Here is a 15,772-nt window from a genome sequence, read left to right on the forward strand (position 1 = left end):
TGTTGCAAACATCATTTGTCAGCATCCCCATCTGCAGTGCCCTTAACCATTCAATCAAGGCACTGCCAAGTTGAGAAAGTAGGGTTTGGGGGATAGCCTAACTCCAATTATGATGCTTTGTCATTGCAGGACCTTGGCCACTATTAATTGAAAAAGAGGATAAAAAAGCCTTTCTGGGCACTAGTCCTTTAGCCAGGTACTTAATGGCAGAAACCATAAAACATCTGAACTTTCAGTCAAGCACAGGGGTTTCTGAAAATTAATCTTTAAAATGGCACCCAACACAAAGATGAGAACATGCTGAGTTATGAGTTATCTGTCTAACATGTCATTACCCACAATTTTACAAGTCCTTTTACAAAGATGGAATGGTGCTAAAGGAAGTCCTTTTACAAAGATGGAATAGTGCTAAAGGCATATACACCTGCGCTGTTCTGGGGTTGGGTGGGTTTTTTTAATGAAGAGCCATAAGGAAAATATAGTATGAAAATGATTAATAGTTTCATTTATGCCATATCACAAGTGAGCAGGCAAAGGATGACACTGTCACAACAAAAAGCTAAAATGGAAGCACCATAGCCCTTAGCCACTGCTGAACACTTGATTTGACAGGCCTCATTTGATCTATTAAGTTGTGTTATGTTGTGTTGTTCTCCAGGAACATGCTGAAAAAACCCTGAAACATTCATCATGTTTTAAAATGAAAAATGTCTATGACTGGAGCTCAGAGGAGAAAAAACAGGAAAAGATCCTGCAAGGAACTCACTTGGAAAGAGGAAATCAAACAGCAGTTTATTGTTCAAGTTGTGAGTGGACTTCTTTTTCACTTCCCATTTCCCTTTTATTTTGAATGTGTTCCTTTGCTGAACAGCCATTCAGGCACGTTGTGATCCTAGCACTATCCAGGAGGGTGGGGGTGACAACATGTTTTATATAAACATACACACATTCTAATACTGTTAAGATACATCTTCAGGTATCTTTAAATGTCCTTGACTAAAACCCTGGGGACTGTTTTCTTTCACAAGAGAAACAGCCCTGCATCATCCTTAGTGGTTTTGTCTGGTCCCCATTGAAGCCATTTTAAGTGCTCCCTTCTTCAATGCTCTGTAGCTGTAGTCTTTGGCCAGCATGAGTCCGGCCACCACGCCGTGCACAGGCAGTGCTGTTTGCCACTGTTCGTACTGGGAACAAAGAGCCAGGTAAAGCATCTCCTCCAAACAAAGTGATCCTCACATCGGTTTCAATAGCTTTGGCCAAGCTAGATGCATAACTGTCCAGAGACTTATGAACTTCAGCTTTTACATGGAGGACAGAATTCTTTGCTGCTTCTAAACAGAGAAAATAGAGAGAACGCTTTTTATTCTTGATGATGATGATGATGATAAAATATATAATTATATTAATTATATATAATTTATTTATATTCCGCTTAATCTCAAGGAATCCAGGTGGATTGCAACAGTAAAAATAGCAAAATACAGCTAAAAGAAAGATGCTTAAAAATGCAAAACCCATTCCTCATCCTAATCTTAAAAGCAGTTAACACTAAAAAGAAATTAAACCTAGAAAGAGTATAAAATCATCAATATACAATCAGAATTAAAATAGAAAGAGATATCAATGAGAGTTCCACAAAAAAAAAAAAAGGGGGGGGGGGAGAGAGGCAGAAAGATGTTCTAATCTGGAAAGGCCTGCTGGAAGAGATCCATCTTAATGGCCTTCTTAAAGGAATCCAAGGTGGTAATTTGACGGATCTCATCCAGCAGGTCATTCCAGAATCGAGGAGCAGCTGCTGAAAAGGTGTGCTGGGTCACTGCGGAAAGTTTAGTCCTCTTTGGTTGGAGCGGATTCTTCCCAGCAGAACGGAGAATGCAGGGAGGATGATATGGGAGAAGGTGCTTATTCTTTATTCTAATATCTGGTTATTTTATATTAAAATGCATAAGGTTATTATGGAAGGAATTGTTGGTGCAAGTAGTCCCCTGCATTATCAGTGCAGCTCCATGTTAAAACATCCAACCTTAGTATACCTTTAATATGTTCCACTTCATCTTCAAATGTCACTGAACTCCTTCGTCGATGGGGATACACACAATGTGGGTGATTAATTCCATCAGAACTATAGTCTTCAAGTAGCATGACATCTGTTCCTAAAAATATGTAGTCTATGGATTAGTCACATGGCACAATACCTCAGTTTAAGACAGCCTTCCTAACACAGTGCCCTGCAGATGTTCCAGACCATCCCTAGCCAGATGTTGCTGCTCTTGCTGGAGATGGAAGGAATTGTGGTCTGTCATCTTTTAAGGTCTTTTAAAGGAACTGACAGCATCCCAAGAGCTAGAAATACACATTATGATGAAGGAAACATTAAGTTCTCAACTCTGTATTTTCCCAGAAGTGCTAATATATGGCAGGAAGAATTTGCAAGAGAGAATGAAGGAATGAAAGGTGTGTTTTACTCTTCCCCTGTTTGCAGCTATCCCAATTTGGCCTTGAAATTTTTCCCTGCTATTGGACACTGAGATTGGAAAAAGCTAACTGTGATTTAGTGGGGCATATGTGAATGGGAATTCTTCCATTGCACCCACCCCCATTAATCCTACCTTACATAAGCCCTCATTCCCATTGCATTTGTATTAACCAGCAGATGTAGTTAGGAAATGTTTACCATTACAACATATAGTTCTGTTCTTAGGCAGCTACTCACACAACACAGGTAGCCTCACTGTAAACATGTTTGCCTGAAAGAATGTGTTCAGTGGGACTTGCTTCCAAGCCATTATGGAGATGATTACAGATCTTGTTCTAGTATCAATGATATTCATGCTACCAATTGAGATTTCTATTAAAATCCAGAGCCAAGTACCAGTAAGTCCCAATTAGCTCTGTATGTTTTTAAAGGACACACAACTATATATGCAAAATTATATACAATCAGCCCTCCATATCCACAGATTCTTTATCCATAGATTCAACCATCCACAGGTTGAAAATATTCAAACAAAATATAAATCCTTTGCTTTTGTATATCTGGCAGGGAGTTCCCTAGTCTGTTCTTTTGTTAGACAGCTATTATTATTATTATTATTATTATTATTATTATTATTATTATTATTATTATTATTTAGTGCTGTAGATTTTCACAGTGCTGCACATACAATCAGTAAAATAGATAAAAAAATAAACCTGCCTATGGCATACACTCTACGGAATAATACATATAAAATAATACATAATAATACATGAAAGAATTCAATAAAATAAAGCAGGCAACAAATTAAAAACAACAGATAACAATCACGCAATGCCTGGGAACTTTTACGGAGTTTCTCTTAGTATACTCTATAGCCAAAATCTGTTTCCTGGCAATTTCCAACCATTAGTTTTAGTACTGCCTCTGAAGCAACATAAAACAAGTCTACCATACTTTGTGTCTGAGACTCCTTCAGATAGATGAAGACAGCTATCAAAACATTTGTCTAGGGGAAACACACCCAGATCTTTTATCTGTCTCTGAATCAACTGCGTAGTAGAGTCAGGACTCACAGGGTCAGATCACTGGGACCTTTTGATTAGCAGGGACACAGATGCCATTTGCCACTTCCCTCAAATATTCTTGTCCCCCAGACATTAGCTGAAATCTACCCAGCAGGTGTATGTGAGGAGATTCTTAGCTTATTTTCTTATGAGCTATCCCTGATATAATCATTATTTGAGGATTGATACATCAACAGGCAACTTGAAGGTGCACACATACACATGTGCATACACACAAATCCTGAATGGACAGTTAAGATCCATTAGTTTTCTAGATGACCTTCTGGTAGAAATGAAAACTGATATAACTGACTTGCCGACAGAGATCAATATAGGTACCTGCAATTTTGGATATCTCCTTGAGGGCATGGTTACAGGGAGGGGCACAAGGAGTGCCTACATTTCAAATTTTACCACTACGCCACTCCCAAGGGCTTTGTTTCCAGATTTCATTTCATGCAAAAGGGCCCAAGCTCGACTCAGGCATGCATCCTTCCGAGGTCGCTAAAATGAGTACCCAGACTGTTGGGGGCAAATTAGCTTACTTGCTAATTAGCTTACTTGCTGTTCACCGTTATGATCTTTGGAATAGCGGTATATAAATAAAACAAATTATTATTATTATTATTATTATTATTATTATTATTATTATTATTTCTCTGGATATGCCTTAGACTTTCAGTGGCCTCATCTGCACTGCAGAATTAACGCAGTTTGACATCACTATATGCTTCCATGGCTCAATGCTATGGAATTGTAAGATTTGTAGTTTTGTGAGATATTTACCCTTCTCTTGTCAGAGCATTCCGGTGCCACAACAATGTACATTTCCCAGAATTTCATAGCACTGAACCATGGCAGTTAAAGTAGTGTCAAACTGCATTTTTTTCTGCAGTGTAGATAAAGCTAGTGTTAGTCTAAGGCAGCCAGTGTCTTAAACTGAGACGTCCAAATAGTCAAACAGTACTCCAGCTCACGCCTTAGCAGTACAAATTACAACGGAACTGCAGCCTTCTCCTGGCATTAACTAAAACAATTTCCTTAAATATGTGACGGGATGTAGATTCCACACTGAGTAACCCCACCCTCAACATCACAGATCCTCCTCTAGTGACAAACATCTGTAGTGAGTCTGACAATGTGTGTGTAGCTGTATGTGCAGAGTCTTTCCAATCAGCTAGAACCCCTATTCCAGTGACATCCAACTTTCATGAAAGCTTCTATGTATCCAGCTGTAAACATTAAGGTCTGCTCATGACAGACATTTGTGCTGAGTACATGGATGACAAGGGGAGGCATACAATCGCTATCACTAGAGCCCATGAACTCATCTCACCACTCACCTTGCTATTCAGGCCATTGGATAATAATAATAATAATAATGTTTATTTATATACCGCTTTTCCAAAGTAGATCAAAGCGGTGTACAACAGGAAGTACAATACAAAGTAAAACAAACAAACAAACAAACATAACAGGCCTCTCTCCCCTCAAGATGGTGGCTGAAGGGAGGGCTTTCCTTCTTACAGGCAGGCAGTTGGAGCTAGCCTGCCTCTCTCCCCCCAAGATGGTGGCTGAAGGGAGGGCTTTTCTTCTTACAGGCAGGCAGTTGGAGCTAGCCTGCCTCTCTCCCCTCAAGATGGTGGCTGAAGGGAGGGCCTTATGTATCAAGGGACATGTGTAACATCAGGGGCAGAACTGTTTGGCATAGTTCTGGCCTGGAATCCAAATAACTTGTTTTGGATCAGCTTGTAGTAGATAGCTACAGGGTTTCCAAGGGGCACAATCTCCCTGTTCCTACTTACACGCAGATCCACATACATCATCTATGGAATGAAATATGTATGTATGTATTGGGGGGGGGTCAGAAAAAGAAGGTGTCACCAGTGGCTTACAGTGGTGTAGTTCTCTGTTTTGTTTTGTTTTGAAAGAATCATATGCATAGATGGCCTTTGGAGCATACAGGCAGCTGATGAGTCACATAATTCCAGCCCCTATTTCAAACAATACCTGAACTTTGCTCCTCACAATTTGATACTATGCTGCTGTTAATATAGCCTAAGGTTGCATGAAATATTTTTAGCAGGCACATCACATTCCTTGCACATTTTCATTGCATATGTATGAATAAGGATTGGACAAAGTGTAGAGTCTGAGCTTCATGCAGCTACTGGATCCCACTTTCTTGGCCCTGAAGCCCCCCCCCCCAGTTGCCCCAACTCCTCAAATATATATTGTAAATAATTTAGTACTTTTTAAAAACAATGATTGCCCCCAAACCATACAGAACCCTCACTAAAGTGTGAAAACATGTGAAAATACCTCGACCACAAGAACTCTACTGCCCCCCCCACACTGCTTTGATAGGAAGTCATGAAATATAATTTCCTCTTGCCATTTTGACAGGGACTACAGAAGAAAACAGAGGGTTCATTTGGGGAGGGGGTCTGGTGCGGCCCCTATGCAGTTGCCACCCCCTGCACTAATACATAAGGGTTACCTGAATCCTGAGAGTAGCTGAATCCTGTATCTCCTGTGCTGCTGCTATGTCCTAAAGTCCTTTCACCTGCCATAAGAGCTGTGAGGTGTGGAGATAGTCCCAAATCTGCAAAAGAATTTCAAAAATAACCAACAATACTGAAGAATTTTCAAACATGTATCTGATAAAGTAGGCTGAAGTCTACAAAAGCTCATGCTACCAAAGTCTTTCTCTCAGTCTCAAAGGTGCTTCAAGATCCCTTTGCATACTGATTTTCCAGACTAACACAGCTATAACTTTGAATTCTACCACCATGGAAAGTACTACATTTTATCCAGTTATTTTATCTAGTAATTTGCTGTGAGGTGTGGATATAGTTCTAAATCTGCAAAAAAATTTCAGTAGTAACAAAGAATACTGGAGAAGTGACTAGAGATTTGACAGAAGCATTCTGAAATACTCTGACTGCATTTTATTCAGTAATATGATCCAACCAAGAACTTCGCTTGCAAAATCTCCATTGGGAATCAATTAAAATACCATGTATGAGCTTGTTTAATTAAAAACTAAACTTCATGTGATGATGGACATTGTCTCCATAGGAGAAATCAAAAGCAGAGACAGATTTTTTGTTCCTCTCTTTTAATACTAGAAGCCGGGCTCTTTCATTAAAGTTGAATGGTGGGAGATTCAGGACAGGTGACAAGAAGTATTTCTTCAGATGAGGCATCGTTAATCTGTAGTATTGACTACCACAAAAGGGGTAATGGCTACCATTTCAGAGAACATTAAAAGGGGACTGAATAAATTCAGTGGCTACTAGTTATGATGGACAGATATTCCCAGTGCCAGAGGCAGTATCCTTCTACATTATCAGTTGCTGTGGAGCACAAACTGAGGTTGTAATTGTGCCCATGTCCTACTAAAGTGCCTCCTTAGGCAACTTGTTGGCCACGGTGCAAATAAAATGTTGAACTCAGTAACCTTTGGTTTGATTTAACATGGCTCTTTTTATGCTCTTAAATCATATGCTCTCTTTGAACTGCATAATAGAATGTGAATGTTTCTCAATAAACACGAACAGCTCATATTGGGATAACCCTCGGAAAACATATACTTATTTATCCTTATTACAGATAAAGATAAATTGAGAGAATAAAAAAGGACACATTTTATTACCTGTAATCCTATTAGAAATACTAAATAATCTGGATGTCCTTTGTCGCTGCACAAATGATTCTCTGTAGTATCGGTCTCCGAAACACATTCCTAGCAACTCCTTACGTACTGTTTTATTCCACAGTCCATAAATCAAAGGGTGGCAAATTGCACTTGTAAAGGACAACCAAGTTGCTAATGTCTCCAAAGCTGGGGAAATGCTGTTTTTCCCCCAAAGTGCCTCAGATGTAATTACCACCATATAAGGCCCCCATGTGATGACAAAAGCACCAATCACAACCAAGATTGTTATCAAAGCTTTGCATTGGTTGGCAGAATAAACCACCCCTTGGAAAGCATTCCTTCGGCTGCCTGATGAGGACGTCGAAGTACTGGAGTTCTTTCTACCATTCCTTTGGGTATCTTCCTCTGCAATGACCACACTCCCACAGTGAATCTTCCGGGCTTTAATCCTAGCCACACGGAATATGAATCCATAGCATATCATCATGATCATGAAGGGCAGCAGTGCACACCAGATCTGCCAAAAAGCAGTGTAACCTGCCTGTTTATGCCAAGCAACCACACACATCCATTTGAACTGGTCAAACTCTAAGGAAGACCAACCAAAGAGGGGAGGAAGGCATCCAATGAGAGAATGGAGCCACACGTACACAATGGCAACCACTGCTCTATTACCCGTAATCTTCATAGGGTAGACCATTGGGTACAGGACAGCATAGTACCTGAAAAAATACAAAGAAGAATTGCAATAATATCAAGAAACATGTAAGAAGGGACATGAGTAGTATCAATAAAATAGAGAAATGACTTAATTTATTGCAACCTAGGTCATGCTTTGTTTGAAACACACTGCAGCACTCAGGAAAGATGGTGACTTACAGAGAAATCCTACAAAGAATTATTAAGCGCCACTTGTTGGTGAGACTCAGAGATGTTTAGTCTTGCATATTTTATTGTGATGCAGTTCTATACACCACAGCAAGAGCAACTGATTTTTTGGGGTTGTAGCCAGTATTGGTTGTCTACTTGCAGAATGAACCTGCTAGTGAAATGTAATCTCCCTTACCCTTCACACCCTGAAATTTGTGCAGAGACCCTCTGAAGCAGATTGTGAGGGTTTTGATAGCTAGAGTACATATTTGCTGACTTCCTGTTTGTTTGTTTACCACACCTGCTGTCTTCTTGTATCATTGTAACCTGCAGCCATTTCTTCTTATTCTTCTCTCTCTCCTCCTTTAGATCAAGTATTTGACTAATTTGAAGTAATTTTAAGTAAAACTATTTTAAGTAAAGCTATATTAGGCAAAGAAGACTAATGAAGGCTCTTTCATACTGCACAGTTCTAGCACTATTATTCCATTTTAACTTCCATAGCAACATACTATTTTGGGGTTGGTTGGTAGTTACACTATCAGTTTGCTGGATGTTTTTAGCAACAGTGGCAGGGCAACAGAATGGAGTGGGGTGGGTGGAAAATGGCTTTCAGTGTCAATACTAAGCCCATAAAGGTTACACGGGTTGTTAAAACTCTAATATGGGGGAAAGATGCTATGAGAAACATATGTTGTGCTGCATTACATACATTAAAGTTGATGCCTGATTTGAAAACATGTAAAAAGCTTGCTGGATCAGACCAATGGTCCATATTGTCTGCCTTCCTGTTTTCTATAGCAGTTTGTGAGATGCCCAACAGAAGCCATGTCGATTCAACCATGTATTGCTACTTGCACATAAAGAACGAAACTTAGCTTAACATAATACTTAGCTTAAGGACATGACTGTACTGCATTATCTGAAACACATTTTCTGCTAGTAATGAACTAATAGATGGCTGGCTGAATAAGACAGATAAGAGACTTTATTATTGCTCACCCATATGTGGTTTATAGTGAAAGAATTGCATACCGGTCGATAGCAATGAGTCCGAGTGTGAGCATACTGGCAGAGCTGATCAGCATATATAGTAGGGCAGAAAAATTGCACCAAACGACGCCAAAGATCCATTCCCGTCTGATGGAACTGGTCACAACAAAAGGAAGCACGAGCACAGAAAGGAGGAAATTTGATAGGGTCAGGCTGAACACAAACTTATTGCTAAGTGTGAGGAGGTAGGACTTCTTGTAGAGGGTCAGGACAATCACCAGGTTTCCTAAACAGATGAAAATGGCAATGACAATAATTGCAATGGACTCTGCAACTCTGCCTACTCCATTCTCCAGAAGTGTAAGGTTCCCTGAGGCATTCTTGTGGATGAGAGAGGAGTTGATGCTCATTGTCAGAGCGTACTAAAGTGAAGCAGCCAAGACATGCTGGGCACCTGCAAAAAGAAGAACAACACAGTTAGGGTGCTTTTGCCAATTCGGTGCTACACTTTCCTAGTGACTGGTTTTAAATTCTTTTCTTCGCACTATCATCACCCATTGCAAAGCACAGCCATGGAGGGTTGTTTGGTGTATTCTAGATCAGTGTTTCCAGTGTGCCCAAGATTGGCACTAAATTTGTGTCTATTGGATACAATTGTTTCTTTCTCTCCCAGAAGCTTTCCAGGCACCAGCAGCCAATGGCTCATGCTCTGGCATCGATCCAAGGACTAGCATTTTGACTAGTACTGTTCTAGATCATACTTTTAGTTCTTTTGGGATAATATGATCCCCCAAATCTCTTTCCTGCATCCTGTATGAACACAGCACAAAAAGGTTCCCATAGCAAACATGCTTAGTAGTCAAATGTTTGTGGAGAAAATAAACTGAATGTAGAAAGTTTGCAAATCATTGGGCTATGATAATATTTGGCGCACATGAAAGTGAGTGAAATATGAATAGTATTATACTTTCTGCAAAAATCCATTTGTCAGTAAATTGAAACTTAAACTTTCTATAGGTACTTAGTAAATACTCTGTAGAACATTACCACTACTCACCAGCTTGATAAGGTGTGAGAGCAATCTAATTCAGAATCCTAAATGCCCCTTCGTAAACTAAAAACCCCAAGCGGATGGGCTGAAACCATAACAGTTCAAGAGGAATCATAACACTACAGTTGTGTAGTGTGAAAGGGCCCATGATTTCCAGAATCTTTATAGTCTGGGTTGCCCCTCCTCTGGAACCTTTATCATCTTACTTGTCCTTCCAGCTTGTTGATGATCTTCTTAGACTTTGATGCCCAGGACTGCACAGGTGAGGTCAGACCAAAGCAAAATAAAGTAGTACATCTATTTCCTTTGATCTGGACACTCTCTCTGAGGAGAGAATAGAAGGTGAGCTATAATTCTGTGAATTCGGTCGCAGCTGCCTAGAATTCTTTTGGCTCTTTTTCTGTTGCTGCATCGTACTGTTGAGTCACTGTCTTGTAATGTCTGTAAGACTGTAAGCCTAAGGGCAGAGACTGTCTTGATTTTTTAAATTGGCACATAAGCCACTCTCAGAGCCCTTCCAATGGCAGAGCAGGATATAAACACCATAAATTATACATACACAAGACAAACATTGGAAGTGTCACTCTATTAGCACTCCTTTGTCCCCCACAAAATAGGAGCTTTCATACAGGGGAGCAGTCTCTCACTCTCTTTTTCTATATACAGTAATCTTTAAGGTGTCACTAAAGTTCTTTGTTTTTTTTTTGTCCACATGAATTTTTTTTAAAATTCATTCAATGAGATGGGATTCCAAAGCGCTCTCAAACAAGCAAACCTGTGAGTCTGAAGGGTTACCAGTTGAGCCTCTTTTATCTGCAATTCCAGCATCTGAAATATTCAAAAACCGAAACTTTTTTCATGGGTGGCTGAGCTACTGACATCTTTGCTTTCTGATTATTCAGTCTATACAAATGTTGGCACTCTACAGACAGGCCTAAAGTGTGCCCCCATCACGTGCTAGGGGTTGTTTGAGGGCGCACTGCTCATATGTGCCTCACCCCTAGCACATGATGAAGCCGTAAAAATGGAGGCACCCTGTACACACGGGCGACGCCTAGCGTCCACACATCCCAGCGTCATTGTGACGCCACGAGTGTGCCATTGGCGTACTGCAGTGTCACAATGGTGCCGCAAGAAGAACCCACTTTTTGCGGGTTCTTTTTGCTCTGTGGAGAAGCCCCGCGGTCTGGAGGCTGCAGCTTCCCCGTGGAGCAAACCAGGGCGGCAGGAGACTGCTCTTTTTGGGTGGTCTGTATCCTGCCTTTGTTTCAGGGATGAAATTATTAAAAATATTGCATAAAATTACCATCAGGATATGGGTATAAGGTGTAAATGAAACATAAATTAATTTTGTCTTTAGACTTGGGTCTCATGTCCAAGATCTCATTGTGTGCACATATGCAATAACAGGTTTTCCAAAATAAAATTTTAAAAAATCCAAATTCCAAAACGCGTCTGGTCCCAAGCAGTTCAGGTAAGGGAGGCTCAACCTGTAATATTAATCAGTCTTAACGTTTCAAAGATCACAACTCTGGAGATCAGGGTTCAAATCCATGCTCGGCCAAGGAAACCCACTGGATGACTCTGGGCAAGTTACACTCTCTCAGCCTCAAAGGATGGTAATGGCAAACCCATCTGAAGAAACTTGCCAAGAAAACCATGTAATAGGGTCGTCATAAGTAAAAAATGACCTGGAGGCACACAGCAACAAGGAGTTGCATCTATCCAACAATGAATTCAGACCATGAAGTTATTACCTCTTATTTATTTAAATTAAGGTAAAGGTATTCCCCCTTGACAAGGTTGTCAACTTCTGTCCAACTATAGGGAGCAGTGCTCAACTCTGTTACTAAGCCAAAGAGCCAGTGTTGTCAGAGACTACTCTGTGATCATGTGGCCAGCATTATTACATAAAACACTGTTTACCTTCCCACCGGAGTGGTACCTATTTATCAACTTGCATTTGCATGCTTTTGAACTGCTAGGTTGGCAGAAACTGGGATTAGTGATAGGAACTCACCCCATCATGAGGCACCTTGGCCTCGAACTGCCAACCTACCAATCTTGCAATCAACAGTGTCTTAACTACTTGAGCCAGCGCATCCCTGTCTAATTTATTTGCCTTATTTATTTAGGCTGTTTTCTTTTCTTTTTGCACCATGGAAGATGGCTAAGGAAGACAGGGACTGAGGTTTCACAGTAGGCTGGAACCAGACCTTAGAAACCAGACCATGGGTATTCTGGGAGTGGTAGTGCCAAAATAACGGTTTCCAAATTGCCAGGATTTTTTTTGCCACCAGTTCACAGGCAGCCAAGTGAAGAAACCCCTTCATAGAATTGTAGAGTTGGAAGAGACATCAAGGGCCATCCAGTCCAACACTCCTGCCATGCAAGAACTCACAATCAAAGCACCCCCAACAGATGGCCATCCAGCCTCTCTTTAAAAACCCCCAAAGGAGGACACTTGACTACCCTCCGAGGGAGTGTATTCCACTCTCAACTAGCTTTACCATCAAGAAGTTCTTCCTAATGTTCAGGTAGAACCTCTTTTGCTGTAGTTTGAATCCATTGTTCCAGGCCCTATTCTTTGCGGAAAACAAGCTTGCTCCATCCTCAGTATGACATCCCTTCAAATTGAAACAGGGCTATCATATCACCCCATAAACTTTTTTTTCTGTTCTAAAATTTTTACAATTATACGAACTTATTAATATAACATATTGCCTTACATACCAACAAATGATTCACATCCTAGGCCACAAATGTCTTTTCTCCAGGCTCCTCCACGCTGCAGGCACCGCTTTGACTGCCATGATTCAGTGCTGTGGAATTCTGGGAACTGCAGTTGCTTGTGGCGCCAGAGCTTTTACTACCATGGCCACAATTCCATAACACTGAGCCATGGCAGTTAAAGCTGCATCCACACTGGAGAAACAACGCGGTCTAGCACCACTTTAACTGCCCTGGCTCAAGGCTATGGAATTCTGGGTGTTGGAGTTTGTTGTGGGCAGCTCCACTCTGGGCCCCACAACATACTCCAACTTCCAGAATTCCATAGCCTTGAGCCAGGACAGTTAAAGTGGTGCCAAACTGGGTTATTTCTCCAGTTTGGATGCAGTCAAAGTGGTGTCAAACAGGATTATGTGTGCAGTGTGGATGCAGCCTCAGCAACCTAAGTCTCTCCTCATAAGGCATGGTTTCTAGACCTTTCACCATTTTGGTGGCCCTCCTCTGGAGATGCTCCAGGTTTCCTTCTTCCTTCTGATAAAGCCCCTTTTATTCCCATGGTTTTTGAGGGGTGGGCTACTTGGAAGAAAGCAACTGGGGAAGCCTTGGCTTTGGCCACTGAGCCTGGCCTCGCCTCTTTTCTTTCTTTCTTTCTTTCTTTCTTTCTTCCTCCCCCCCCCCCCCACCATGTTTCCTTCTTTCTGTCCTTGCCTTGGAGGCCCTTCGAGATTCGAGAACCCGGGCAGAGGACTAGCAAGACCCAAGTGTCCTCTTTTTCCAGGACCTGTCCTCCCTTCCCAACCTTGGCAGGAACTCCCAAACTTCCTCCATTTTGAGCCTGGCGAAGGAGCATGCATTTCCATTTCCAGCTTTTTTTTTTTTTTACATTGTTTAATGTTACCCTGCAGGGTTTTATTTTGGCTTGCATGTCCTCCATTTTGCGATGCCTGGTCCTCCAATTGAGGTGAGGACATGTGGTCACCCTTGGGAAGAACCCCCTCCGAAAAAGCAAAGGGGGGTGCCTCTCTCCAGAGCCCCTTCAAAAGCAACCAACCATTCCTCTCTGTGGAGACTCCACTCACCCTCTTCCTTGGCGCTTGGCTGAGGATGCTGGAAGGGCTTCAGGGTGGCAGGGCCCCAGGACCCCCTCAATGGTCGCCAATGGACTCCCCCAAAACCAGTCCCAGCCCCCCCTTTCCCCAGCCATCCCCTCCCCACCGACTCCTTCGCCTCCTCCTCCTCCTCCTCCAGCCCCCCAAATCTCTCCTCCCATTCCTCCTCCTTTGTTCTCTTTCCCTCCAGCCTCCCTGTCCCTCCTTCTCTCCCAACACACTTTTTCTTTGACTTATTTCCCCCCCCTTCTCTTTTGGCCTCTTGTGAGGAGCTCATTTTTAGGTTTTCAAATCCTGTTTTTCTTTACCTCAGCCCCTTTGCTCCAAAGTCCCTTGGCAGGAGTTTATTTGCCCTGTTTTCCCCCCTCAGGGAGACACACACAAAGTCTAAATAGTTTATATTATCCAGCAATTTTTTCCTCTCCGCCTTCCTGGCTTTCACACTCCTCCTAACTTTTTCTCTCCTTCATTTTTACTCAGAGACATTTTTACTCAGAGACTATCTATGTGAGCCTCCTCGACCCTTTGGGAGATGGGATTATTATTATTATTACTATTATTGGAGGTTATCACATGGACTAATTTCGTCATTAAAAAGACATTAAAGTGCATTTAAAGTATCCTGCAAATAAAGCAAAAATGGGGAGTAATTGCACGAATGATTATCACACACATTTGCACAGACAAAGCAATATTGAAATGCATTGTTGCTGAAATCCCAAAAGGAAAAAGATGTGCATTAATGCTTCTTTGTGACCACTTTAATGGCAGGTTTTGTGTGACTAATTACACAATTTTTTGGGGATATTCATGAGATAAACTCCCGATCTCCTTCGATCTCCTTCGTGAGATAAACTTTTCAGAGATGCAGATCGGGAGTTTATCCCATGAAAACTGCATAATTACGCACAACAATTTCACCCAACATGGAACAAAACTCACCATTAGAGTGGTCACAAAGAAGCATGGGGAGGGTGGCTATGAAGGAACTCGAAAAGATTCTAAAATGCAAAGATATCCAACTGAGCACAAAAGTTAGATTCAAACAAGCCATTGTATTCCCTATTAACCATGTAAGGATGTGCAGTTTGTTGTGGCACCAGAGCCAAGCTGAGCCAAGCAACATCAGAGGCTCCATTGGCACAGCAGAAATAATCCAGTTTCACATCACTTTAACTGCCATGACTCAATATTATGAAATTTTGGGAATTATGGTTTTCTGAGACCTTTAGCCATCTGTCAGAGAGCTCTGGTGCCACAACAAACTGCAAATCCCCAAAATTCCATAGTATTGAGCCATGGCAGTTAAAGTGGTGTCAAACCAGCTTATTTCTCAAACCTGAGAGGAAGGCAAGGGCAAGCCCCTTTGAACAAACCTTGCCAAGAAAACCCCATGATAGGTTAACCTCAGGATCACCTTAAGTCAGAAATGTCTTGAAGGTACACAACACAAAGAAAAATGTGGTGATTTAAAGTTGTCATATATCTCACAACATTTCATAGATGAAAAATGCGACACACAGAGTGACGCCACATAGAAGTGTGGTCAAGGTGAGAAAAGTTACTGAGGAAGAACATGCAAGCTAGGAGAGGCTGCAGCAGTTTGCTTTTGCCTTAGTCTACTGGGAAGGGCAAGATTTCACCCTCTGCTCTGCTCTCCCTCTTTCTGAGTCAAAGTAGTGCTAATTATTCACTTTTGAACACAGTTTGCAGGAGCTGAAATAAGCTGAGGGTAAAAAGGAAAGTGGTAGTAGAAGGGACAAACTGGGACATTTTAAGAGCAGCTGAAAAAGTGGTAGTACGCAGGATTAACTG

The 15,772-nt window shown here is 41.5% G+C and overlaps 2 protein-coding genes across 3 annotated transcripts in view; both read right to left on the minus strand.

Annotated features, from left to right (window-relative positions):
* LOC149319818 (transcription termination factor 2-like) overlaps positions 1-1,052 on the minus strand; it is a 31,859-nt gene extending 30,807 nt beyond the window's left edge. The window contains exon 1 of the mRNA XM_089512423.1: positions 767-1,052. The gene's annotated coding sequence lies outside the window, so the exon portion shown is untranslated. The remainder of the gene's footprint in view (positions 1-766) is intronic.
* Positions 1,053-1,063: 11 nt separating this feature from the next.
* Positions 1,064-14,018, minus strand: GPR161 (G protein-coupled receptor 161). Of its 2 annotated transcripts, none has more exons than XM_089512426.1 (6): positions 13,928-14,018; positions 9,110-9,521; positions 7,202-7,926; positions 6,044-6,148; positions 2,034-2,147; positions 1,064-1,331 (listed from the first exon to the last, which is right to left on the minus strand). In XM_089512426.1, the coding sequence occupies exons 2-6, from the start codon at positions 9,475-9,477 to the stop codon at positions 1,084-1,086; spliced, it is 1,560 nt and encodes a 519-aa protein (XP_089368552.1). In that variant the 5' UTR covers positions 9,478-9,521; positions 13,928-14,018; the 3' UTR covers positions 1,064-1,083. The 2 variants fall into 2 exon arrangements, with proteins under 2 accessions (XP_089368552.1, XP_089368551.1); XM_089512425.1 differs by having other exon boundaries at positions 2,034-2,153.
* Between the last annotated feature and the right edge of the window lie 1,754 nt (positions 14,019-15,772).

The sequence above is a fragment of the Sceloporus occidentalis genome, unplaced genomic scaffold (genome assembly GCF_023333645.1).
Source record: "Sceloporus occidentalis isolate IW3139 unplaced genomic scaffold, rSceOcc1.0.p SCAF_2, whole genome shotgun sequence".
NCBI lineage: Eukaryota > Metazoa > Chordata > Lepidosauria > Squamata > Phrynosomatidae > Sceloporus > Sceloporus occidentalis.